General features: G+C 36.7%; 1 protein-coding gene across 16 annotated transcripts in view; it reads left to right on the plus strand.

Moving 5' to 3' along the window:
- LOC138755133 (arf-GAP with SH3 domain, ANK repeat and PH domain-containing protein 1-like) overlaps window positions 1-13,397 on the plus strand; it is a 479,430-nt gene that overhangs the window by 313,706 nt on the left and 152,327 nt on the right. For all 16 annotated transcript variants that reach the window (XM_069920508.1, XM_069920497.1, XM_069920511.1 and 13 more), the window contains 3 exons: window positions 4,000-4,049; window positions 7,856-7,985; window positions 10,226-10,311. In XM_069920508.1, the coding sequence (XP_069776609.1) occupies window positions 4,000-4,049; window positions 7,856-7,985; window positions 10,226-10,311 (266 nt within the window). The remainder of the gene's footprint in view (window positions 1-3,999; window positions 4,050-7,855; window positions 7,986-10,225; window positions 10,312-13,397) is intronic.

A 13,397-nucleotide genomic window follows, 5' to 3' on the forward strand; every position in this document is an offset into this window, starting at 1 on the left:
TGGAATTTCTGGATGTGGCAGGAAGTATGGAGAATAATATGAATGTGAAGTCTGGTGGGGTGGTAGGTGAGGTCTAGACTCAAGGGGAACTCTCTTATTTTGCCTCCAATGAGGAGGGAGGTTGGTGAGAGCAATAGTATGGGAAAAAGATGGGATGTGGTCAAGGGATTTTTCCTAATCTCAACGTGGACTAGTAGATAAGCATGCTCTTTTCTGACCTCACCTTGACCAATGTCCCTTCCTCTGGTGAATACTGGAGCTCCCCAACCACTTCCACCTTCAGGCGCACATATCTCCTTTATCCTTGAGCGCCCCTACCTTGATTCTCTTTATCCTTCGGTTCTTCATATCTGGATAGAATGCCTTAAGGTTTTCCTTAATCCTACTTGCCAAGGCCTTCTCGTACCCTTCGAGCTCTCCTAATGTTATGGGCCCAGAGGACCCCAAAACCCAGCAGCCTTAGATATTCACCAAGACAAATGGTTACTTAAACAAAAGTTGCTTTTAATTATCTTTAAACATGAAAACAGGATCACACTTTAACCTATCACTATTGACTTAATTAACCCAACTTAGCCCCCTTCTAATTCTAAGCGCACGTGTATGTAATGTGTGCGACAATTCAGAAACATATAGAAAGTCTCGATAAATCAAATATGATGGAGAGAGAGGAAACTGGGGGAATGGAAAAAAGATCTTGTCAGAGGCAGGGCGAGATTAATTGTAGTCAAGGTGACTGAAGTGGAACCGTAAAATGAAAAAAGGAGAGTCAGAGATTGATCATGTGATGGTGAGAGTAGGGTGGAAATTTTGTGCTATTCCCAATGAAGGGTTACAGCCTGAATCGTCAACATTTATGTTGCTTTTAATGGATGCTGGTTGATCTTCTGAGTTCCTTGAGCACTTTGGGTATTGCTCCAGTTTTCCAGCATCTTCAGTCTCTCTGAGTTCAGGAAGCACCAATCCTGTTATCTCTGTACCGGAAAGAGATGGGGAGTGGGCCTGAGTAGGATTGGGGGTGGGGGAGGGGGGGAGTGGGAGGGAAAACTGTTCTACATATCCCACAAAAAGACAAGCACAGCTTGGCCCATGCTAATACCATTTCACAATATCAGATAAAACTATAACATTGACTTCCAAATTGGCAACACAAGACTCTAGCTTTGTAACTTGACCTCCACACATTAAAAAAAACTATCCTCGAGTAAAATATTGGGAAGATCAATGTTGTTGTTCTCCAGCCATTAACTTAATCACTTGTTCTGGCAGCAGGCCAAGGCAGTACAAGAGCACACAAGTATGTAATGTTTCACTTTAAGATTTTCCAAATGTGTTCTGCTCTCTCATCAAGGAACTATTACTTCCTTCATAATATTTTACAATGCCTCATCTGCCAAAACCCTCAATTATACTAATATCTCTTCAGTCTTTATTATTCTATTCTTGCGTTTCCCCTTCCAGGTTTTAACAAGTATATAGAGAGCTGCTGCTTGTATCCTTACTTTGTCTCATTCATCTATTATTCATGTTTTCATCATCACTTCCCGGATGAGCAATAATTGTACAATTTGCATCTTTTTTTCAAATGTATCAATGCCTTGTCTTTTGCTTGGAGGAGAGGGAGGGAGAGTGGGAGGCAGTATTGATTGATGGCTGAATTCTGGATGTATTGGTGCCCATCAAAAATTCATCTTTTTAATGTACGTTTTTATTCTCCCCAGCCTTTTGTGTTTTTTTTACACTTCAAAAAACAACTCAAGTGAAATCACAAAGGCAAATTGCAAAATTATTCTGCAATGAGACTTTCAACCTCACTTACCTGAAAAGCTATACTTAATTACACAAACTGCACTCTTTACATTCACTTTGATCACTTGGCTCCAATGAATTTGATTGTGGCCTGATTGCTTTCCTGTGGACCTCAGGGTCATGGTCACTCGTAGCCTAGCCACAGGATCATTTTGATTGTTGAGAGCTTTTGCATTTTATTGCATACTGCTGCATTAGAGAGATTACCCAAATTATGGACTGAAGAAAAGACTGCAGCTACTTCTTCAGCTCACAGAAGCAGTAGAATAGGCACAAAATCTGTCTGCATTGCAGGCTTTCTGACAGTGCAGGTATTCATTGACTTATCTCTCTGTCGCAATCTCCTTAAGGGCCACCTGCTGAACTTCCTTGTTAAAGAATGCATCTTTTGGCATGCTTGTCCTAGACAAGCCAGTCCAGATCTCTCTGTTGGCTTGGAAGTGCCTTTCCACTTTCCTATCACATTTGCAACTATTTTGTAACAACACTGTCCTTTAACTTGTATTGCTTTGATAAGGTCCTGTAAAATAGGATCAGATCACATGAGATCCAATTGAATACAGAATTAACTTCATGGTAGGATTCAGAGGGTAAGATGTGGAGGAGTGTTACTCATATTGGAGCTCTGTGACCAGTGGTGTGGTAGCAGGAATTGGTGCTAGGTTCTTGTTGTTTGTCATCTTCATGAACAACTTGGAAGCAAAGATATCATTAAGCTTGAAAGGCTGCAGAAAATATTCCTAAGACTGATGGACTTGAATTAGGAGAGACTGGATAGGCTGGGACTTTTCTCCCTGGGGTATAGGAGGCAAAAGAGGACGTTGTTGAGCATTATAAAATCATGAAGGACATAGACACGATAAATAGTGTTTTCTCAGGGAAGAGGGATCTATAATTAAAGGGCATAGCTTTGAATTGAGGGTGAAAGATTAGGAAGGGACATGAGGGACACTATCTTCACTGAGTGTTGGGTGTATGGCATGAGCTATCAGAGGAAATAGTAGAGCTGGGAGCATTTGTAACATTTAAAAGAAATTGAGACAAATACATGGATAGGAGAAGTTCAGAGGAATTTTGGCTTTTTGTAGACTAGCTTTTGATGGGCATGGACAAATTGGGTTGAAAATCCGGTTTCTGTGCCATAGAACTGAATAGTTGATCATACCTGTTATACTACATTGTGACAGCATCAGCAGTGCTGATACGTAACTATCTTTGGGATGATGCATAGTACTATTTTCATGCGTTAAAAATAGCATGGAGGAATTTAAAGGTTTCCAGTACCATGAGTAATGGAGTTTCCATAGGATTAATTGATCAAGGAAACTAATGCTAATGGTAAATATTAAAAATATTAATTTCAATTAGCCTTTTGAATAGTGGTTGGTTGAGATGGGGAGGAATAGGTTGATTAATGGCTGCTTTTGAAGCAATACATGAGCATGTAGGATATTTTTCAACATTAGTAAAAAAGAATATGCATTGCATAGATAAATCAATAAGCTTTCTGAAATATTAGAAAATAAAAGTGTACTAAAGGTGGGTGTGGATTGAGTAGATTAATAGTACTGGTCAGCCACAGAAAAAGAGAAAATTAGAATCATGGTAAATGATGGGCATTAATAATTCTACTTTACTGATACAAATATTATTTGAGCTATAAAGTTTGGAGAAATATGTGGACTTTTAGAGCATGATGAGAGGTGACTTAATAGATTTTGAGGGGTTTAGATAGGGTGGACAGCCACCATCTTTTTTCCTGGTGTGTTAATAGCAATTACTCGAGGACATCAGTTTAATGTGAATGGAGGAAAGCTCATGGTCGATGTCAGAGGTAACTTTTTTTACACAATGGTTTAAATTCATTGCTGGTGGTGATGGAGGAGGCTGGTACAATTGGGGGATTCAAAAGTCTCCTAAATAGGCACACAGATGTAAGAAGAATAGGTTAGCGTGAGAGGTATGTAAAAATTAGATAGTTGTGGAGTGGGCTTCCATTGGTCAGCACAACATCATGGGCTGAAGGGATTGTACTTAGCGATAATGTTCTAAGATTAAAATAATATTGCCCATCCTGACTGGATTTCAGAAAATATCTTTATTTCAACTAAAGTTGTTTAATTTTCTGGACCATATGATTTTTTAAATACTGAATAATTTCAACATCTTAATATGTTTGCCTTTTTACAGGACCTGAAGAAGCCCTTTGACAAGGCATGGAAGGATTATGAAACAAAATTGTAGGTACTTCCATATAGTACAAACAAATAATTAAATGTATTTTATATTTATGATAGACTGTATTATTGGTTATCTCACTGCAATTTATTTAATAATGCAAGACGGTTATTCTGGCCATTGATCCAGAGATGCAAGTTCATATTCTACAGTGGTAGTTGGGCCTTTACTTTCAAGTAATTAAATCTAGAATTTAAAATATAGCCTCAGTCATGGTAACCAGAAAATAACCATTGTAGCAGCCTGTGCCTCAGGCCAACACCGAAAATGACCGTCGAACGTGGTGACTGGCACGGGCTAAGATGCCCATTTCTTTAGGCTGCTGGTGGAATGGTGAAACTGGCCAATCACCGCCGGTGGATCCCAGAGGGCCCAATTGGGGCCTGGATACTGGAACTGACCAATCGGTGGCTGACCTGCTCAAGGCATGGTGGTGACGTGGCTGAGCTCACTGAATAAACTCAGTGTTGAATACACTCTACTGGCGTGCTTGTCTTCTTTCCTCTGCAAGTTTCGAGCTACAGCCCAGGAGCTACAACTGTGAGCAGCAGCAACCCCACTACATCGTAACAATTGTTTTTTTTTAAAAAAACTCTGATTTAGTAAAGTTCCTCAAGAAAAAAAAAATTGTCATGCTTACCTTATTGGGAAATGTGGTTCCAGACTACTAATGTGGTGGACTCTTTAACTGTTCTAAAACTGAGGCATTGAGGGGTATACAATGAATATTGTGAAGAATTCAGTGTTTAATTAAAACACAATGTATTAAATATCCAAGAGTCTCTGTTAGAAAACTATTGTTGAAGGTCAGGTGTTGCATAACTTTTAGAAGTGCCTTAACATTTTAAAAAAAAAACTGTTATTCTGAATAATGTCTGGAAAGAAATGACGATGGGCATTTTGTGAAGCTAGAAATGTGAATTTCTATGGAGGTTGGTTTTATTACTGATCTGTTATCAGAGAAGCTATAAAAAGTTTATTTTGCGGTTTCAACGAGTATTCTGGAATTGTCCCACCAAGTTTTGTTAGGCAATTGAGTGAAACAGTGTAAATTTACTCCCCGTGTACTTGTCTCTTTCTCTCGAATGCCATCCAGCTTTCAGTGATCTTTGTGCTTTTTGCAGTTTTGGACCCTTGTGTATTTTTAATTTGAATTGCTTCACCATAATTCACCATCTTCGATTGCCTGTGTGCCAAGTCCAAGAATTTTCTCTCTAATCTCTCTCCTTCTTCCTTTGCTCATTAAGACCAATCTAATTCCACAAGCTTTTAGCTGTTAGTCCTGTCGTGTGTCTGCCAAGCTTCTGCAAAATTTGGGATGTTTTACAATTTCACTGTTTACTAAATGTTGTATTATTGGTCAATTTTGCATGACACTGCATGGAATTGTATTTGTTTTGCACATGTTCCTTTATGTTGCTGTATTTCTCTTTACTTATCGTGTGTGTGTGTGTGTGTGTGTGTGTGTGTGTGTGTGTGTAAATTATCTTTAAATATAATCCACAGCAAGTTCCTTTTGCACGTCACTTTCCAATTAATGTCTTTGCTCATGTATCTTCCTGCTGCCTGTTACCTTTAGCCTTTTCCTGCATCTGAGTTGCTTAAATCTCCATCTTTGAATTCGCCATTTAATTCTTGTCCTTTGCTTCATTTCCATGCTAACTTCAATCCTCATTTTCCCAGACTGTCTTGGGGAAAAATCCTTTTATTTTTAATCAGATTAGCCCTTCTGAGTTCTCATTTTTAATTCCTCGTTCCTCCATCCCCCAGGGATGGATTCATTTCAAAACGCCATTTCTTTTGAGAATGAAATTGGAATAAGGAAATTATTGTTTAATTCACAGTACCATTCCAAATACTTCAGACATTTTTACAGCAAAACAGAATATTTAATAATTCATTGTTTTGAGTAACTTGTCGGATCCAGTAGCTGAAATATGTAATTTTGGAATTATATGCCAGGTCCATAAAATGATGAAGTAATTGTGAAGTAAAACTTAAATCCTACCCGGTTACAACTACCACAATCCTTGCAATGTACAATGAAATGTATGTGCTAATCACTACATTTTAGAAATATCAGGTCTGAATATATACGATGAAGATCAACAATGTTCAAACATGTGGATGTCATAGAAACTATAAAGAGTAAAAGTCCAAAAATCTGGTTACCAGAAATCAGTCCACCCGAGATTCCAGACTCTTAAACTTAAAAAATTTTGTGTGTGTGTGCGTGCCACAGATTCACAGCGGCAACAAGTGACCATGCTTAATGCAGGTTATCTTAGCACAAAGAAATTCATTTATATACTGTATTTTTCTTTTACAATGTTAATTTTTAAACATAATTTCAAGTATTGTTATGAGCCCAAAGGACCCCAAAACCCAGCAGCAATAGATATTCACCACGATAAGCAATTACTTAAACAAAAGTTGTTTTTCATTATCTTTACACATAAAAACAGAATCAAACTTTAACTTATCTCTATTAACTTAACTAAACTAACTTAACCCCCTTCTAATTCTAAGCGCATGTGTACGAAATGTGTTTAAAAATGTAAGAAAAGTTCTTTGGTTCGCAGTTCAATCTCACTTCTCATTCTTCCAAGTTCTCTGGTTGCAGGCAATTCTTATAATTCTAAGCGCACTTGTATGTAATGTGTGTATATAAAAAAAAATTAAGAAAAGTTCTTTGGTTCACAGTTCAATCTCACTTCTCATTCTTCCAAGTTCTCTAGTTGCAGGCAATTCTTCTACTGTGCACAGAATTTAACATGTATAAAGTTCACCAAACTTTGGTGCTCGAAAGGTGAATGTTTACTGCTCAGGAAGGTTCTTTGTAGGTTTGCAGAGAGAGATTTGTTGTTCCAGGATTTCCACAACTGAGGTACCACCATTAGTTACCTCAAGGTCTTGCTGATGAAACTTGCCCCATTAGTGTTCTCCAGATAATAACCTCTTTCTTTCAGGCTACCACAGAGTACCTTTCTGTTCTCTTATCCCAAGAGAAACATCAGACAGATAGCACTTCCAGCCATCTGCCACTCTGGAGTTTCTGCTTAAGTTCCAACCAGTATCTCCTCCTTGTTTCAGCTGAGAGTCTCTCTCTCGCTCTCTTTCAAACAATAGGAGTTAGTCTTCTGCTCCCATCTGTTGTTTGTAGGTAAATAAGAAGTGAGCACTTTGCAGAAAGGTCAGAAGTCTTGTAAAAATGTTCTCCAGTCCATTCATTTCATGACATCATTTCAATTAGCATCTACTTGTGAAATGTGAATAGCTTTCTCCAAAGTTTATGTAAAGTCACTGAATATGAATCCGTATTTCAAATATGATGTTTTAAAATGTGCATGTATGTAACCTACTATACTTTTACCAATTTATCTCCCAAATACATTTAAAAATATTACATCACAGTATTACATGCTCTTTTATGAAGAGAAAGCATTTTATGTTTACATTTTTGTCAAGTGTTGACTTTATTTTTCTTTAAAACTGCTCATTTTGATAAATGAAGCATGCTGTATTTACTAATGAATAAACTACCAAAATTTACCTGTTCATTTCTTCTTTAGTCCTCCTTAAATTTGAATTTTAAAAGTATTGCCCGAGAATACGAAAATCTGGCCCGACCCAATCCCCGAACAGTCCAGATTTTAGGACTTCTACTGTATGTGAATTTTATGAAATTTTAAATGTTACCTAGCTAAACCACCAAATAGCTTCTTTGGGAAATTATCGATTAGTGATGTGATGGGAATTTTCTTGTGTATGCCAGAAATTAGGAATAAAAATCTTGTCTCTGTTGCAGTGCTAAAATTGAGAAAGAGAAACGAGAACATGCAAAGCAGCATGGGATGATTCGGACTGAAATTACAGGAGCTGAAATAGCAGAAGAAATGGAAAAGGAGCGACGGGTATTTCAGCTCCAGATGTGTGAGGTTAGAGATTAGATGAAAGTTTGTCTCTAATGCACCATTTTTTTTCTGACTTGATGTATTCCACATTTTTAGAACTTGAAGGATATAATTTTAATAGTTTTAGGATTTTTTTTCCACTAGAAATGCAAAAGCTCCGGACAATTAGCTTTGTATTTTTTTGCTTAATTTCCTGGCGCTTTTGCTTGCTGGTTGTTGTAAACATGCTTTTCATGGGTTTCTTTCAGTGCTGGGATACCTCTTGCCTCTTTGATTATCATTTCATCTGTAGATGTCTGGCTATCTTGGGCCATGTTACTGATCTTGCTTTCAATATTTTGTTGGATGACCTAGTTCTTTCTTGGATCTACCAAGAAACCTAATAAATGTATTCAGTTAACAAGGGAGAAAAGCAGCAGCAGAGCTGAAAAAAAATGTGATATTTACAAAACAGTGGGATCATGCATAACATAGTGCTTATGCAACAATAAAAAAGAGAGAGTACTACATGGATACATCTCTGCAACATGAAAGCAAAGCTAATTGAGAGAGAGAGTTTGATTTGTAGAGAATCTTTGTGTGTATATATAATTTTTCAACATCTTGATTGTAGCCAGGATGCTGAGACTTGTTAGACTTGTCCACATTTCTTGGCAATGACCTGAGGTTTGTTACTGGCTTAAGCTAACATCGGAATCTTAAACTAAGCCATTACTAATGCTAGCTGTCCTAGGTTTTGGACTCCTCATAAAATATGATGGGCACAGATTTTCCAGCTCAGACTAGGAAACTGCTCAGTCAGTCAGTATAGTGCCTGCAGTTAGAATCAATATATTTAAAAAAAGGCTGCAAAAAGAATGGTATTATTTTTATTTGGTTAGTTCAAGTGCATTTTATTGCTTCTCTATGTGTATTTAACATTATAATTTAATACATGCTCATTTAATTTGTAATTTTTTTTCAGTATGTCCCAGATGTTTTCTTCCTTTTGGGGAGTCCCTTGGGGTTAAGAAGAATTTACTTTCATTTAGAGTTTTGTAGTTTGAGGTAGTTAATAAATCCAATGTGTAGTCGGAGATGGGGCAGCTGTGGATGATGGGGCTGGTGAACTGATGATTTTTTGAGGTGGTCCACTACTTGTGCGGAATTTCTGTGTGCTCCCAATGCATGGGCTCAAAGTTTTCATTGCCAAGCTGAATATTCTTCTCATCAATGAACAGTCATAGATTGGCAAAAGATTTTCAGGAGGGATGTGCATTTCTTCAAATCAGTTTTGAGTGTTGGATTTTTTCCTCATGAATGTGTTGTGAGCATTTGTTTTCAGTGTAAGCTTTCACAACTGGTGAATTTGGGATCTTGGTGTTTTTGGTCATTATGATTCCAGCCATCTGCTTGCCATGGAGGGACTCTTTGCTGGCTAAACTGCACTGAGCCACATCTTGAAACCATACAGAAAGAATATGGTTAAGGCAGATGAATCAGCAAAATAGTTTCTCAATCATGTAAAATCTTGTGCAATTAATGATTGGTCACTTTTGTAGAATCAGTAAATCTGTAAGTCCTTTAATTTACCAGAGGGAGAACCTGGTAAATGTTTCACCTTGGCAAATGCTGGGGGGTGGGGGAGATAAATTAGACAAGACACTGATAACCAATTCTCTGAGGAATTGACTATATAATTTTACAGAACACTTTGTAGCTTTCATATGCAGCATTACAAAAGAGTTTCTGATTTTGACAAATAGCATCAGTTTAGGAATCTTTTTAAGGAGCTGTTCTGTGAACTGAATTGAAGATGCTTATTTTAGGCTCCCTCAACTAAGGGTTAGAGAATGTATTAGATTGGACTGCAGCAATGTCATAGGTTGCCTTTGATTTGAAAATGTATGAAACATTTTTTGTTTTCTGAATTATCATTTTAAATTTAAGATTTCTTTCCTCAGTTATTTTGAGGATTACAGTGTTTGGCTAATTTATTTTGTCAGCCAATGAGGCCAATACTATCCCATCAATCTTCTATTTCTGTAATATGCAATGCAATTGTGAGCAAGTCGCTAATTGGTTACTATATGATACTAAGCAGTATTCTTTCAATTTAGCATAATTTTTATAAAAAATCCTGTATGAGCTCTTGGCTATTATGAATTTGGTTGTAAGACAACAATAATAATTATTAACATTGCACCTGATAAGAGAAATTATTTGCAAGTATTACTACAATTGCAAATAGTGTACTCATTCTTTTAATTATTTTTTTTGGCAAGTATCTCATTAAAGTGAATGAAATCAAGACCAAAAAAGGTGTGGATCTACTCCAGAATCTTATCAAATATTATCATGCACAATGCAAGTAAGTTTTTAAATTATTCTCTTATTTAAACCTTACATGCTGTGTGAATCAGTAATCTCAACTAGGCTGAATGAGCCTTGGTCAGCCAGATGTTATAGAGTTGGTGTGGTCAGGTGGCCCATGAGATGAGGGTTCCCTAAGCATCGCATAAAAATTGCCTCCTGAAAATGTGCTAACGACTAAAATAAAAACAGTGCTGGGAGTGTGCATCAGTTGAAATACAATTTTTGAGTTGGGAGGGAAAAAAAGAGTTTACATTTTGGTTCCCTAAATTTTCATCAGAACTAGGACAAATTAAGCTTTGAATTGCAGAAAGAGGGAGGAGGCATAGAGGAGGGAAATATGTGGAGTCAAGAAGAGGTTGAATTACATCAGTAATGGAACTGTTGCTGGCTGAAGAATCAGTGGTCAAGGTATGTCTGGAGGAGAAGTAAATTAGAAGAATTTTGAAAAACTGAAAGAAGAAAAATATTTTCATCATGGAAATGTGATACACAAGGCTGAAAAGTCAATTATTTGAAATTGTTAAATTCTTTGTTCTGAAGCCATTTGAAAGATGGTTTTGTTCCATTAGTTTACATTGAGCTTCATTGAACAATATAGCAAGCCCCGAGTCAGAGGTCAGCGTGGAACTGTTACAGTTCTTACCTTTTATTATCCTTGCCCTTCCTCCACTCTCTGAAACAGAAATTTTCCCTGATTCTCATTAAATAATCACTAGTCAGAAATGTTAACTGCTCTCTTTCTATTGAAATTGCCTGCCCTCCTAAGTATTCCCAGTATTTCCAATTTTTATTTCAGATTTTTAATTTAGATTTTCAACATTTGTAATATTTTGGATTTAATTGCTTCCCTGGTCCCAGCATGTCTTCTCCCTTTTACTTCATTCTATTTTACAAATATGATTGACTCATTTCATTGATCAGCAAAAATATTCAAAATATGATTGCTTCTGCTTGAGCATTGTGGGGCAAGGAAGCTTTACTGAGTCCTGGGTGGATTTCATTCTCAAAACACATGGGGTGTGAGTAATTTTCTCCTTTTTTCAATTGAGTTGATTTCACTCTTTGATATGTAACATCATAGACCAGCAGCAATAGAAATTCACCAAGACGGTGTTATTTTTAAAACAATATTTTTAATGACTAATAATATAACATCTTATTTAAATCTAAATTTAACAACTATGTGCAAATATCCTGTGTGTGTGTGTGTGGATTTTCCAAATCATTACAGCTTAGGCACAATTCTGGAAAGTCAAATCCTAAAGTTGAGTCTTAGAAATCCTGTGTTGAAACTCAGAACTTTTAAACTGATGTTCAGAAGTTATTATTAAGGAGATGAGACACTGAGTGATCAGTCTGCTCAAAACTCAAATCCTTGTCGAGTTGCTTCCAGAAAAAATATTCTTTCATATGAAAAGTTGTCACAACTCTTCTCTTCATTGCATAGGGGAAACAAAACACGCAACTTCCACAATACTTCTAAAAACTCAGGCAAGGGTCAAATGAAATGACCATCAGAATGGTCATGATCCAAATGAAGCAATTCTGCTTCCTTTACCCAGATATGGGTCAATCAAAATGAATATTTGTCACAGAAGATCACTGTTTCCACTGACAAGGAAAAACTGCAGAAGTATCCATTTCACACTTCTGTGTCTTTAACTGACTTGCTAATGATACTGAATTCTGTTTGTTTCAATGTACCAAAAACATGACTCATAATCATATGACTTCTTTCTCACCAGATGTCTTTCCATGAATAAACATCCATGGTTCTGGTTCTCAGTTGAAAACATTAACTCTATTTTAGGTTTGGACTCACTGGTACTTCTTAGTCTGGAAATATGTTGTTATGAAATCTGTGAATGTTTTTCACCCTGAACTAACCCCCAAAGTAACGCTCATTAAAATAAATGGGAACTTGCAACACCTCCCCCCCCCAAAAAAAATTTTTTTTGAGCTTTTAAGAATGAAATTTTAAATCCAGCCTACATTTAAAAAAAACTACACCTATTGTTATGATATAATACAGAAAGTATATTTTTGAGCAACATTATAAACTTAACATCTTGAAAGCCATTCAGTAATTACATTATCCTTGCCTTTAATATGAATTATCATTAAATCATATTCTTGCAGAATTAAACTCCAGTTTCACAATCGCCCTATTTTTGTTTTTCATTTTACTCAAGAACGCTAAAGAATTATGGTCAGTATACACAAATGGTTCCTGAGCTGTGCAGATGTAAACATTGAAATGCTGCAAAGCCAGTAGAATGGACAATAATTCTTTTTATAGTAGAATAATTGTTTTGATGCTCATTGAATTTCCTGGATAAGTAAGCCAGTGATCATCATCATCATCACCACCATTCTGCAGTAATAACACTGTTCCTGCAGCTTCATCGCTAGTATCTACCGCTAAAGAAAATGGCTTCTCAAAGTCAGATGACTTAAGCACAGGCTGGTTACATAAAATGGCTTTCAGTTTAAATGCTCCCTGATAAAGTTCTGTTCAAATGAACTTTTAACCCTTCTTCAGAAGGTTAGTCAAGGGAAGGGTGATATCAGCAAAATTTTTTCAGAACTTTCTATAACACCCTACCATACCCAAAAAACCTCCTAACAGCTTTCTTACCAGTGGGGACGAGAAACTCAGAACTCAACTGAACCTTTGCTGAACAGGTGCCAACTTGCCTTGACCAACAACATAACCAAGATAAGTCCCAGTAGCATTGCCAAATTCACTTTTAACTAAATTAACACTAAGGGTTCGCTTTGAAAGTTTATCTAACAATTTCTCTAACTCAGTGATATGTGCATCCAAGGTGCCATTCCCTGTCACCAATCATCAATATAAGCAGTCATATGCTCTAAATCTTTAATCACAGAATTGGAATATTGCTGGAGCATTTTTCATTCCAAAGAGTCAAACATTATATTCATATAAAGCTGACGGGGTCACAAATGCAGAAATTTCTTTATCTTTCTTTGTTAAGGGAACACACCAGTAACCTTTTAATAAGTACAAATTCGTAAGAAACTTAGCCTTTCCATCTTTGTCCACACCATCCCCACCCT

Source organism: Narcine bancroftii, chromosome 2 (assembly GCF_036971445.1).
Source record: "Narcine bancroftii isolate sNarBan1 chromosome 2, sNarBan1.hap1, whole genome shotgun sequence".
In the NCBI taxonomy this organism is placed as follows: domain Eukaryota; kingdom Metazoa; phylum Chordata; class Chondrichthyes; order Torpediniformes; family Narcinidae; genus Narcine; species Narcine bancroftii.